Genomic DNA, 12544 nt, shown 5'->3' on the forward strand with positions numbered 1-12544 from the left:
GGATACCCGGGATGTCGGGATGCTGAGGGAGGTGCCCAAAAGGAGACCCCGGAGGCGGTGGGAAAACCGCGGAGGGACCCAGGAGTCCTTCCAGAGGAAGAGGAGGGGATCCAGGGTGGTCCCAGGAGCAGCTCCCATGTGTGGCGGGGAGATGGGAACCCCGGATCCCTGCGTGGCAGGCCTGGGATGGGATGTTGGGATGTTTATTCCTTGATTTAAACGGATTAAATCCCTCCCGAGTGCAAAGGCGAGGAAAAGCCTTTTATGTGTGCAAACTCCGGAATGGGGACACCGGAGGAGCGGTGACCTCACGCAGAAACAATTCCAGGCTTTGCCAAGCGCCTTTCTGGCATTTTTGCTTTGATTCACGCTCTCTGTGTGGAGCTGCTCCATTTTGCATTTCTGCGGCTGAGACGTTTTTTAAGTACCAGGAAAATTCCTGTCCCGGGAGCCCCCCCGGGCTTCCAAAGGCATTTCCCTGTGGAGCCTCTGTGAGGGATGCTCGGAGCTCTGCGCGGTGGAATTTGGGGTTGAATCACGGGGAAAAGCATCCGCAGAATTCGGGGGTGTGGCTCCGGGGCTGTGCTGGCACCCGGCAGGGCTCTGCCTGGATTTATTCCATAGGAATTGCCTGGCAGGAAGGGATTTGCGTGGAAAGATGAAAAAAACCTCGGGATCTCTTAAGGCCAAACAGGATTTTAGGTTTAGAACTCATTGGCAGAGTCCCGAGTTTATGCTGGGTTTGGAATTTAATTTTATTTTTTTTTTCACATTAGAGGAGTTTTGGAGCCACTTCCCGAGGATTTCCCAAATCCCCGAGTGTGAATGTTCAATTTCTGATCCCGTCTCTTAAAGTTTCCCACATTTTAATAGAACCCAGAGAAAATGACATTTCTGGATCTTTCCGGCTGGACCCAAATCTGATCAACCCGGGCTAGCGGGAGATGTCCCTGCCCATGGCAGGGGGGTGACACTGGATGAGCCCTAAATTCCCTTCCAGCCTGAACGATCCTGCTCTATTTAATCAATTTAAGAACCCTCCCTCAAAGCTCAGCAAATCCTCTGGGAAGATTCCCTTTAGGAAATAAAAAAATCCTTCAGCTCCGGCTTTAGGACCACAGAAATGCTTTGGTTGCAGACCAGCAGGAGGAAGATGGAATTAAACTGAGGTTCCTCTTGCTGAGGTGACATTTTTCACCTTTTTTCACCATTTCCACCTTTTTTTCACCATTTTTTCGCCATTTTTTTCACCATTTTTCACCATTTCCACCCTTTTTCACCATTTTCCACCATTTTTCACCATTTTTCACCATTTTCACCATTTTCCACCATTTCCCACCATTTTTTCACCATTTTTTCACCATTTTTTTACCATTTTTCACCATTTTTCACCTGCAAATCCCATTTCCACCCAGGTGAGCACCACCAGGCACACCGGGGCGTTGTCATCACAGAATGACAGACGTGCAAAATCAATTCCATTAATCAATTAACCAAACGCTCAACACTTCCCACACCGGGGCTGCTGTTTAAAGGGATAAACACAAATGAATAAACATAACCCGGGAGTTTGCAGGATCACAACTCACACATTTTATTGCCTTTCGTGGCTAATTGGGGATTAAAGGAAGAGAAAGGAGAAGGAGCCACGGGCAGCACCACGCACCAAGACGGGAAGGAAGAGCGGCACCAGAAACTCGCGGGGACGCGGCTTCAGGAGCACCTGGGGACTAAAAGCAGCGAAGAAGAGAAACTCAAAGAGTCCAAACGCAGCAGGGAGAGCGTTGGGGGCGGAATCCGTGTCCAAATCCACGTCCACGTCCGTGTCCGAGCCGGGAGCGCCTCAGTTGCCGCAGCAGCCGCCGTTGTTGCCGCCGCCGCAGCCGCAGCAGCCGCTGTTGTTGTTGTTGCTGCTCATGGTGTAGCAGCAGGTCATGGGCATGCAGCAGGACTGCATGGGCATGCAGCAGGGGCTGCAGCAGGGGCTGCAGCACTGCATGGGGCTGCAGCACATGGGCCTCTTGCAGCACTTGGGGCTGCTGTAGCAGCACACGGTGCAGCAGTTGTTGCCGCTACTGCCGCCGCAGCATCCGTTGGGCATCTTGGAGATGGGAGTGGAGCAGAACTGGAAGGGAAAAGAGAGAGAGGCTGAGTGGGAGCAGCAGATTTGGGGACACGGGGTTGATTCAAAGCTCGGCTCACTCGTTCACATTTGGGGGTTCGAGCAGGGGAAACCCCGGGGTGTCTGGGTTGTGAATTATGGTCACAACTCTGGGTTTGTCCTGCAGTGCAGGTGCCCAAATGCCCATCCCAGGGCAGCCCTGGTGTCTCAGGAGGAGCACTGAGGCCTCGCTCTGTGCCCTTCTGGAATATTCTCCGTCCCCCTCCCCGCTGATACTCCCAGAACCTCCCCGAAGGTTTCCAGCTCATCCCCGTGCAGAGCTGGTAAAACCCCGACATCCAAACTCCATCCCAGATCCCCAGAAATTCTCAGATCTGCTGCAGGACATCTGAAATTCCCTTTTGGGAGGTGAGGGAAGGGTTGGAAGTTCTCACTTACCCTGCTGAAGAGCGAGGAGAGGTGGAGGGAGGAGGAGAGGAGCGAATGAAGCGAGCTGGGCCCGGAGCCTTTTTATACCCGTGGCCATCCTTCCTGCTGGAAGTGAGACAGCCGTGGACCATTCCAGCTCCCCTGTTCATCCAGCCAAAGCCATATTTTTTAGCCATATGTGTCACCTGGAATTTGCATTTTGCCTCATTACCGGAGATCACCACCCTCGTTCTGCCTCGTCATGGTTTTAGCCTGGAGATAATCAAAGGCCTCCGGTGAATTTGGATGAATTTGTCCTCCCCACAACCTTGCGAGGGAGCCAAAAAATGCGGCCTCGTATCTGCTGGACAGAGATTTTCCAGGACTGACTCAGCAGCAGCTGGTGCTGAATCAGAGCAGGAGCCGGAACCGAACCCCGGCGTCGTTTCGTCGGAACAGGGTTTGGAACAAATATGGAAAATGTCAGGAAAATGGGAATGTTTGTCCCCAGTCATTGGATGTGCATGTGAGGAGGGGACAAGGGGTGTTTGGGATGTTTGGGGCTCAGTCACCCGCACCTGACTGCCTGCAAATCCCTTGTGGGATGGTTTGGGTTGGAAAGGACCTCCAGGATCATCCCATGGGCAGGGACACGTCCAGCAGGACCAGGCTGCTCCATCCAGCCTGTCCTTGGACTCTTCCAAGGTTTGGGAAGCTCTGGTGTTATTTATTAATTTCTATTAGTAGTAGTATTTTATTAATATTTCAATTAAAAGGGGCAGCTCTGCCCGTCCAAGGGATGGCGGCTCCGGGACTGGGGGTGCTGCACCCCAAATCAACATTTCCCTCCTGCAGCCTCTCCTGAAGTTCAGCTGGGTCCTGGAATCCTGGAATCCTCAGCAGGACCCCCTGCCCAGCTCCCAGCAGGGAGGGAGGGGTTCGGAGGGGATTCAGGACCCTCTGAGGGTGCTGGAAGGGGAGGGAGCCCAGAATGAACCAAAATGTGCAAAAATTGGGGTGGAGGAGAAGACAGAAGCTGCTCCTCACCAGGCTGGGGGAGCTGGAGGCGCTCAGGAACAGATTTTGTCGAGGTGAAATCATTTTTGTTGCGATAAAGGAGAAGAGTATCAAACAGGTATCAATACGATTAGGTTTGATTTCTGTTGTTTATTCTTTTTATTCTACTTTTATCAGGTCACAGAAAGAAAAGCAAGCACAGCTGAACAGTTGGTGATTGGCTAAAAGTACATATACATATACATTAAATGATTACAATTAAATGATTGTTCGTTGATCCACGTTTTTTGGCATATAGTTTGCCTTTTGTTCTACCTTATGAATAACATTTTGTTTTCTACATCCATGAGAAAGTCTAACAAGTTGTTACACATATTTAGCATCCATGAGGAGGAACACTAAATTATTACAATTGCTACTTTCTTATTCATCTTATTAATTCAAACTAAATCATTACAATTGCTACTTTCTTATTAATCTTATTAATTCAAACTAAATCATTACAATTGCTACTTTCTTATTAATCTTATTAATTCAAACTAAATCATTACAATTGCTGCTTTCTTATTAATTCAAGGCCTACAAGACCAGCACAGGAACAGCACAGACTCTCATACTGTTCCCTGGTAGCAGGGATTGTTCAAATCCCCATCAATAAATCACGACCTCGCTCTTCTAAAAATTCCTCTACACATTTTCTGGGAGGGAGAGAGGAAGGGAGGGACGCTGAGGTAAGGCAGAGCCTTGGGCAGCTGAACCCCAGCAGAAACAGCAGGGAGGAATTTCGGGAGGAATTTCAGGAGGAATTTCAGGAGGAATTTCAGGAGGAATTTCAGCAGGAATTTCAGCAGGAATTTTTTCCCGGTGTGAAATAGCAGCTCTCAGCTGAGGACCTCCCCACATTATCCTGAGAGCTGCCTAATGAGAGGACGGTGGATCCTGCCCGGCCAGTTCCCCGCTGCTCCCTGGCATCCTCAGGGATCTGCTCCGGAGCGGGGTCGGCCCAGGTGAGCTGGGACCAGCCCCGAGGACGGCGACAGCGACCTCAGGGAGCAGATCGAGATTTCGGAGCTGTTTCATCCCTGCAGGAAATGCCAACGGCTCCTTTCCAGGCTTCCCTGGCACGAGGGCAATTCCTGGAGTGAAATCCTGGAGCAGCAATCGTGAATTCCCCGTGAAGGGCAGGAGAACACGCGCGGCATTTCCTCCCTGGCGGGACAGAAAAATGCGCCTGGACAGACCCATTGGTAAATTCACAAGGAATCAACGGGGCAGAGGCAAAGGGACAAACTCCACTCGTGTCTCCTGAGGGGAATTTTCCATTGGGACGCGCTCCACTCCTGCCTCCTGAGGGGAATTTCCATTGGCAAATCCTGCAGCCCTGAGAGGGGAGGTCCAAGTGGGCATTTCCCACCCTGGATGCTCTTGGTGGGACCAAGGTACCCAAAATATTTTTGGAGAGGGGAGGCCCAGGTGGGCATTTCCCACCCTGGATGGTCACGCCCAGCTCTTGGTGGGACCAAGGTACCCAAAATATTTTTGGGGAGGGCAGGTCGAGGTGGGAATTTCCCACCCTTGATGCTCTTGGTGGGACCAAGGTACCCAAAATATTTTTGGGGAGCGGGATGTGGATCATAAAGCAAAGGAGGGACCGAGGCAGGGTGGAAACAGGGTCAGAAAAGGGCATTAAATGCATCAAAAGGGCGGCAGTGCAGAACTTTTGGTACAACCCCAACCTTGAAGGCAGCAGAGGTTTCTCAGCATTTGTTTTACAAATGTCCCCAGTGTCAGACTGGCTGCAGGGGCTGCCTGGAATCCGTGGAGCTTTCCTGGGACGTGTCTGTGCCAGGATCCTTCGGAAAACATCCCCATTTCTCGGGAGTTTATGAATTGTTCTCATAGAATCAGAGACTTTGGGTCTGGGTTTTAAAAATCCACTTATTCCATCCCCTGCCGTGGCCAGGGACACCTTCCACTGTCCCCAGGTGGCTCCAAGCCCTCTCCAACCTGGTCTTGGGCACTTCCAGGGATGGCACAACCAGAAATTTCCTGGAAAACCTGAGGTCCTCACCACCCTCACAGGGAAAGATTTCTTCCCAATATCCAACCTCGATTTCCCCTCTGTCAGTCTGGCTCCAATCCCCCTTGTCCTGTCCCTGCAGTTCCTGATGAAAATTCCCTCTCCAGCTTCCCTGGAGCCCCTGCAGATCCTGAAGTTGCTCTGAGATCTCCACAAAACCTTTTTTTTCTCCTATTTTCTTCCTATTTTTGTTTTTTTTAATACCGAGAGGGCAAATATCGCTCCCAGAGGTGCCAGAAACTCCAGTTTGAATTAATTTACCAGGGATGCCCTGATTTTCTTTGCGTCCCCCTAGTGAACACCTTGGAGACAGGAGAATCCCAACACCAAAAAACCCCAGGAAAAGGCGAAAGGCACAGCAAAACCCTCTGGACTCACCAGAGAACAAACACAGCAGCACCAGGAGGTTGCAGGGTCACAAACTACAGATTTTATTGGGGTATTTTTGTTTGTTTTTCAGACAGATTGAAGCAAAGCAGCGATGAAAAGAGTGAAACATCCCACACACCGAGAGGAGAGCGAAGAGCAGGAGGAACTCCCTGGGCCGCGGCCTCAGGGCGCATCACACGCAGGAGGAGAGGGAAGGCAGGAGAGGAAGAGGAGTTCTACGGTCTCTAAGCAGAGGAGGAAGAGCATTTGGGGCAGAATCCGTGTCCAAATCCACGTCCAAATCCATATCCAGGAGGAGCAAACCGGGCGGGCTCAGTTGCCGCAGCCGCAGCAGCTGCTGTTGTTGTTGTTGTTGCTCATGGTGTAGCAGCAGGTCATGGGCATGCAGCAGGACTGCATGGGCATGCAGCAGGGGCTGCAGCAGGGGCTGCAGCACTGCATGGAGCTGCAGCACATGGGCCTCTTGCAGCACTTGGGGCTGCTGTAGCAGCACACGGTGTAGCAGTTGTTGCCGCTACTGCCGCCGCAGCATCCGTTGGGCATCTTGGAGATGGGAGAGGAGGCGGAGCTGGAAGGGAAAGAGAAGGTTTGGGTTTGGGTTTGTCTTTTTCTCTGCTTGAATCTCCCAGAGGTTGAGGCAGTTAAAGCATTTTTATCCCCAAATCCACCCCAAACTGGCCAGAGATGTTCCTGGTGTCCTGAACCTCAGGACAGACCCCCGTGCTCTTGGTGTTCTGTCCAGCACTGGCTCTGCCAGGGAGAATCCACCTGGGAGCAGCCCAAAGCCAATCTCTGGTCCCCAAAACCAATCTGTGATCCCAAATCTCCTGCAGTGTCCGGTCCCAAACCAGACAGCCCCGAAAATCCTGGAGAAGGCCACGGAAACAGAGTCCCAGAGTAAAGAGAAGAAGCAAAGTCCAACTTACCCTGCTGAGCTGCTGAGGGAGGAGAGGAGAAGTCGAGATGATCGAATGAAGACCCCTGGGCTGGGGAGCCTTTTATACTCTCCAAAGCCTCCTCCCCTGGAAATGAGGCATCCCTCGGCAATTCCAGCCCCGCGGATCGCCCGGGGTATCCCCTCACGTGAGTTCCTGCGGTGTTTAATCTCTGCCTCCTTCTGTTTGCTCACCACCTCAATTGTGCCCGGTAATTACTCGTCCAGAGGAACAACAGATGCAAATTTTCTAATGGATTTGCGTTAATGGGAGCGGGGAGGGAGGGAACTCTCAGGTATTCCCATCCCTTCCCAAGGAACGACCTTGGGACACGGGACACTAAACAATGTGCCCGGGGGGAGGCAGCTGCTGAAGCAGGGGGACAACCACGACTGGAACTTGGAGCTGACGTTGCTCAGGTGTCCCCTCTGCCCCTGGCCGGGATCTCTGGGGGCCGATGGAAATTTTTGGTCAGTGGGAATCCTCTTTTCCCTGCTTCTGTGGTCAAAGTTTAGGCTGAAGCTTCCTCTTTCTCAGCCTTGCTCTTGGCCCTCCCCTTCAGGGTGCTGGGTCCTCACACTCCCTGTTATTTTTTTAAATTATTATTATTTTTGTGGTATTATTAAGATTTCTTTTCATTTCCACCCATGAGATGGATGGGTTGAGTCTCAACGAAGCTCAAGGCAGCACGTGAGGGTTCTTCCCGTGTTGGTTCCCCCATTTTCTGAGATTATCCCAAATCTGGGATAATAAAAAAATCTGGGGTATTCTGGGGCTGAGGAGAGCTGTGGTGGTCACACTTGAGTGTCCCCACGAGGAGCAGGGACAGCTCCAGGCTGGACGTTGATGGTATTTCCGTGTGACCCCGGTAAAAAAATGGGAATTCCAGGATGCTGAGGCAGCACCAATTCATGGCAAAAAGAGCGCTGCCATCACATCCAGGAGGCTCTGACGTGGTGGCAGGTGATCCCCGGTGACTGGGGCAGGATCTGCCTTTCCAGGATGTGACCACGGCCTCTCGTGACGTCGGGTGTCCCTCCTGGAATTGTCCCCAGGGGAGCATGGTTTTGGTCACTCAATAATCACCAAGAGTTGCCTGCGGGCAGCAATGTCCTCCTTGTGTAAACCCTCAGACATTTCCCCTGAATCAACCACTCATCGCATTTTTATCGGGTTTTATTGTTGTCCTGTTGGCCAGGACGATCCCAGGGTTGTAGTCATAGAAATACGGAATGGTTTGGGTTGGAAGAAACCCCGAGGATCGTCCAGCTGGATGGGCAGGGACACCTTCCACTACCCCAGGCTGCTTCAAGCCCCATCCAGCCTGGCCTTGGACACTTCCAGGGATGGGACACCCATGGAATATCCCGTGCCAGGGCATCGCCACCCTCACAGGGAAGGATTTCTCCCCAGTATCCCATTTAAACCTGTCTCTCCTCCAGGCTGAACCTCCCCACCACTCCCAGTATTGACAGCATTTTCCTGGATGTTCAACACAATTTGGGTCAGAAATAACATCCACACAAAGTTCCTTTTGCAGGCTCCATCCCGTGATGTCTTTGGAAGCTTCCACGGCGGTTCTGTGAGTTTGGGCTGCGATCTGCTGTGAATCTGTTCCTGCAGCTGCCCCAGTGTAGGGTAAGGCCAGGCTGGACGGAGCTCTGGTCCAGCTGGAGGTGTCCCTGTCCATGCCCGGGGTTTGAGATGATTTTTAACATCCCTTCCAACATCCCGTCCCTTTAACATCCCTTTTAAACATCCCTTTAACATCCCTTTTTAACATCCCTTCCAACCCAGCCCGCTCCGTGATTCTGTGGTTCAAACGCGAAATGAATATTCACAATATTCCCTAAACAAAAAACACTTTATAAAATGTTCTGATGCGGGATATCCTTCTGCCTGTTTGTTTTACCTGATTTACAATAAATAAAACCCCCCTGAAAAGCCAAGCAGTGTTTTCAGAAGAGACAAACACGTAGGGAAGATGATTTTAATGCAGATGCCGCCCGGGAAGGTTGGAGGAAGCAAATCAAGCTCCAGGCATTTTCTCCAGACCTGCAATTCCCAGCTGAGTCCTGCATTTTAATAGCAAAGAAAGTCCCAGCCAGGGAGGGAAGGTTTCGTTGACTCACGGGTTTGCTATTTTAGGAATGAGGTTTTTAAGTTGGGTGCCAGCCCCGGGTTTCATTCCCGGGCTCGTAGTCCAGGAACGCGCGGGGGAAACGCAAAAATCATCCAGGGATTTCCGGGGGTTTCTACGCTTTCGTTCTTGGAAGATGTGGTGGGAAGAAGATGCTGCCTGTCCAGTGAGTAGTGAATTCCTCTTGGTGCCTGTTGGAGAGCCCCTTCCGAGGGCAGGGATGAGCTCCTGTGCATCTCAGAGCTCTTCCACACCTCCCTGCCGAGGGGCAGCTCCGATCTCTGCTCTGGGATCGGGACAGGACCTGAGGGAGCGGCGGGAGCTATGCCAGGGAAGGTCCGGGTTGGATATTTCCAGAAAGTTCTGCCCCCAGAGGGTCGTGGGCACTGCCAGAGCTCCAGGAGTGTTTGGACAATGCCCCCAGGGATGCCCAGGGTGGGATTTTGTGGAGGAGCAGGGGTTGGACTCCACGATCCTGCTGGATCCTTTCCAAGCCAGGATATTCCAGGATTCTCTGATTTACCGAGGGCTGTGTTTTCATTGTGCCTCGCTCAGCCCTTGCCCTTTGAGTTTTAATTATTCAGCTTTCAGTTTTGTACTAAAATCTGAGCTGAGGTGAACGATCAGGCGGGCCAAGAAGGGACCAAGGAGTGGTTTGGGCTGGACAGGACTTTAGAGCTCATCCTGTTCCTCCCCGTGCCATGAGACACCTCCCACTGTCCCAGGCTGCTCCAAGTTCATCCCACCTGGCCTGGGACACTTCCAGGGATTCAGGAGCAGCTCCAGCTGCTCTGGGCACCCATTCCAGAGGATCGGGAATGCTCCACTTGCCTTAGACACCACCTGATCTGTGCCAACGGCCGGGATGGTTCTTTGTGTGCCAAATGTTCTGCTGTGGCACCGGGGCATGTCCAGGACCTTGGCCAAAGGCACGGATGGTGCTGGAATGAGGACAAATTCTGGGCAAAGTGTCAAATTCTGGGCAAGGTGACAAACCCTGGGCAAGGTGACAAATCTTGGGCAAGGTGACAACTCTGGGCAAGGTGACAAACTCTGGGCAAGGTGACAAATCCTGGAGGGCAAAGTCACAAATCCTGGGCAAGGTGACAACTCTGGGCAAGGTGACAAACTCTGGGCAAGGTCACAAGCTCTGGGCAAGGTGACAACTCTGGGCAAGGTGACAAACTCTGGGCAAAGTCACAAATCCTGGGCAAGGTGACAAATTAACGGCAAAGCCATGCAAGAACGACCAAGAGACAAAAACGTTGCGTTTTGCTTAGTGCTAAATTTTATTGTCTACAAGTCAAAAGAGGAAAAGAAGAGAGATCCCGGTGACACCAAAGGTTTCCCGAACACCAAGAGGAGAACGAACACCCCACCAATACCTAATGCCTTATACAATGAGTGATAAAGTCAACACAATAATTAAATGATTAAAGACAGATAACTAAAGGGCAGGAAGAAGCAGCAGTTTAAGCTGGAAAAGAAGAAGAAAATCACTGTGAATTGGCTCCATCGTGGTGAGAAGCAGAGGGAAACGAGCAGATTTTCACCTCCTTGTGCTGCTTTTCACCTCCTTGTGCCGCTCCCAGCTCAGCAGCTCTTCTTGAGGCTGGCGCAGCACTGCTGGATGGGGATGCAGGGGGTGCAGCACCTCCGCACCGGGGTGCAGCAAACCACCACGGGCTTCCTCACCACGCAGGAGCAGCAGGGGCAGCAGCAGGGCCGGGGCACGCAGCACACGGACTTCACCTTGGTGCAGCACACGGACTGGCACGGGTCACAGCACACGGACTGCTGGCACGGGTCACAGCAGGGCTTCTGGCACGGGTCACAGCAGGACTGGCACGGGTCACAGCAGGACTGGCACGGGTCACAGCAGGGCTTCTGGCACGGGTCACAGCACGACTGGCACGGGTCACAGCAAGGCTTCTGGCATGGATCACAGCAGGACTGGCACGGGTCGCAGCAGGACTGGCACGGGTCACAGCACGGCTTCTGGCACGGGTCACAGCAGGACTGGCATGGGTCACAGCACGGCTTCTGGCATGGATCACAGCACACAGTCTTGCAGGGCTCACAGCACGGCTTCTGGCACGGGTCACAGCACACAGTCTGGCACGGGTCACAGCAAGGCTTCTGGCACGGGTCACAGCACGACTGGCACGGGTCACAGCAAGGCTTCTGGCACGGATCACAGCAGGACTGGCACGGGTCACAGCAGGGCTTCTGGCATGGATCACAGCAGGACTGGCACGGGTCGCAGCAAGGCTTCTGGCACGGGTCACAGCACGACTGGCACGGGTCACAGCACGGCTTCTGGCACGGATCACAGCAGGACTGGCACGGGTCACAGCAGGGCTTCTGGCACGGGTCACAGCACGACTGGCACGGGTCACAGCAGGGCTTCTGGCACGGGTCACAGCACGACTGGCACGGGTCACAGCAGGGCTTCTGGCACGGGTCACAGCACGATTGGCACGGGTCACAGCACACAGTCTTGCAGGGCTCACAGCAAGGCTTCTGGCATGGGTCACAGCAGGACTGGCACGGGTCACAGCAGGACTGGCATGGGTCACAGCATGGCTTCTGGCACGGGTCACAGCAGGACTGGCATGGGTCACAGCAAGGCTTCTGGCACGGGTCACAGCAGGACTGGCACGGGTCACAGCACACAGTCTTGCAGGGCTCACAGCACACGGTTTTCTGGCACGGCTCACAGCACACGGTCTTGCAGGGACTGCAGCACACGGTCTTGCAGGGGCTGCAGCACACAGACTTGCAGGGACTGCAGCACACAGACTTGCAGGGGCTGCAGCACACGGTCTTGCAGGGGCTGCAGCACACGGTCTTGCAGGGGCTGCAGCACACGGTCTTGCAGGGGCTGCAGCACACGGTCTTGCTCTTCACGACAGAGCAGCAGGCCGTGGGACAGCATCCAGTGGAGCACATGGTGATGGGAGAGGAGCGGAGGGTGGCCGGAGCGAGGACCTGGAACACAAAGGACTTGGAGATTGATCCCACCTTTCCACACTGCCCAGGCCCACATCCCACCCCGCTCCCGTTGCTTTGTCCTGAGCTGGAAACCCAAGAACCGCACAGGAACCGAAGCAGCCGCTGCTCTGTCCCAGAGATTTTGAGCTCTCCTGGGAGCTGCCCCACGCTGTGCTCATCCAGGACGTTCCCTCCCTGGATTCCCACCCCGAGCAGCTCATTTCCCGCTGAGCTCTCTCCACCTTTTCCAAGAGGCAGCAGAACAAGGACCTCGCGAAAATCCGGATCTCAGAGAGAGCTGTAGGTCATGGAACCCATAACATTGAGCCCATTAAACCATAGAACACTAAAACCATGGATTTGCAAAGCCTTGGGATCACAAACCCACAGAATCACAAAATCAAAGAACAGTTTGGGTCAGGAGACACCTTCAAAGGTCCTTCCAGCCCAACGCCCTG

At 53.1% G+C, this 12544-nt stretch overlaps 3 protein-coding genes across 3 annotated transcripts; all 3 read right to left on the reverse strand.

Annotated features, from left to right (window-relative positions):
* Positions 1–1416: 1416 nt before the first annotated feature.
* On the reverse strand, positions 1417–3309 carry LOC134563331 (keratin-associated protein 4-5-like). The gene is made up of 2 exons (XM_063421200.1): positions 2561–3309; positions 1417–2125 (listed from the first exon to the last, which is right to left on the reverse strand). The coding sequence occupies exon 2, from the start codon at positions 2099–2101 to the stop codon at positions 1844–1846; it is 258 nt and encodes an 85-aa protein (XP_063277270.1). The 5' UTR covers positions 2102–2125; positions 2561–3309; the 3' UTR covers positions 1417–1843.
* A 3020-nt stretch (positions 3310–6329) lies between these two features.
* Positions 6330–6560, reverse strand: LOC134563332 (keratin-associated protein 5-5-like). The gene has a single exon (XM_063421201.1). It carries the CDS (start codon positions 6558–6560, stop codon positions 6330–6332), a length of 231 nt encoding a protein of 76 aa, XP_063277271.1.
* A 4125-nt stretch (positions 6561–10685) lies between these two features.
* On the reverse strand, positions 10686–12217 carry LOC134563266 (keratin-associated protein 5-5-like). The gene is made up of 2 exons (XM_063421128.1): positions 11964–12217; positions 10686–11846 (listed from the first exon to the last, which is right to left on the reverse strand). The coding sequence occupies exons 1-2, from the start codon at positions 12042–12044 to the stop codon at positions 10686–10688; spliced, it is 1242 nt and encodes a 413-aa protein (XP_063277198.1). The 5' UTR covers positions 12045–12217.
* Between the last annotated feature and the right edge of the window lie 327 nt (positions 12218–12544).

The sequence above is a fragment of the Prinia subflava genome, chromosome 35 (assembly GCF_021018805.1).
Source record: "Prinia subflava isolate CZ2003 ecotype Zambia chromosome 35, Cam_Psub_1.2, whole genome shotgun sequence".
In the NCBI taxonomy this organism is placed as follows: domain Eukaryota; kingdom Metazoa; phylum Chordata; class Aves; order Passeriformes; family Cisticolidae; genus Prinia; species Prinia subflava.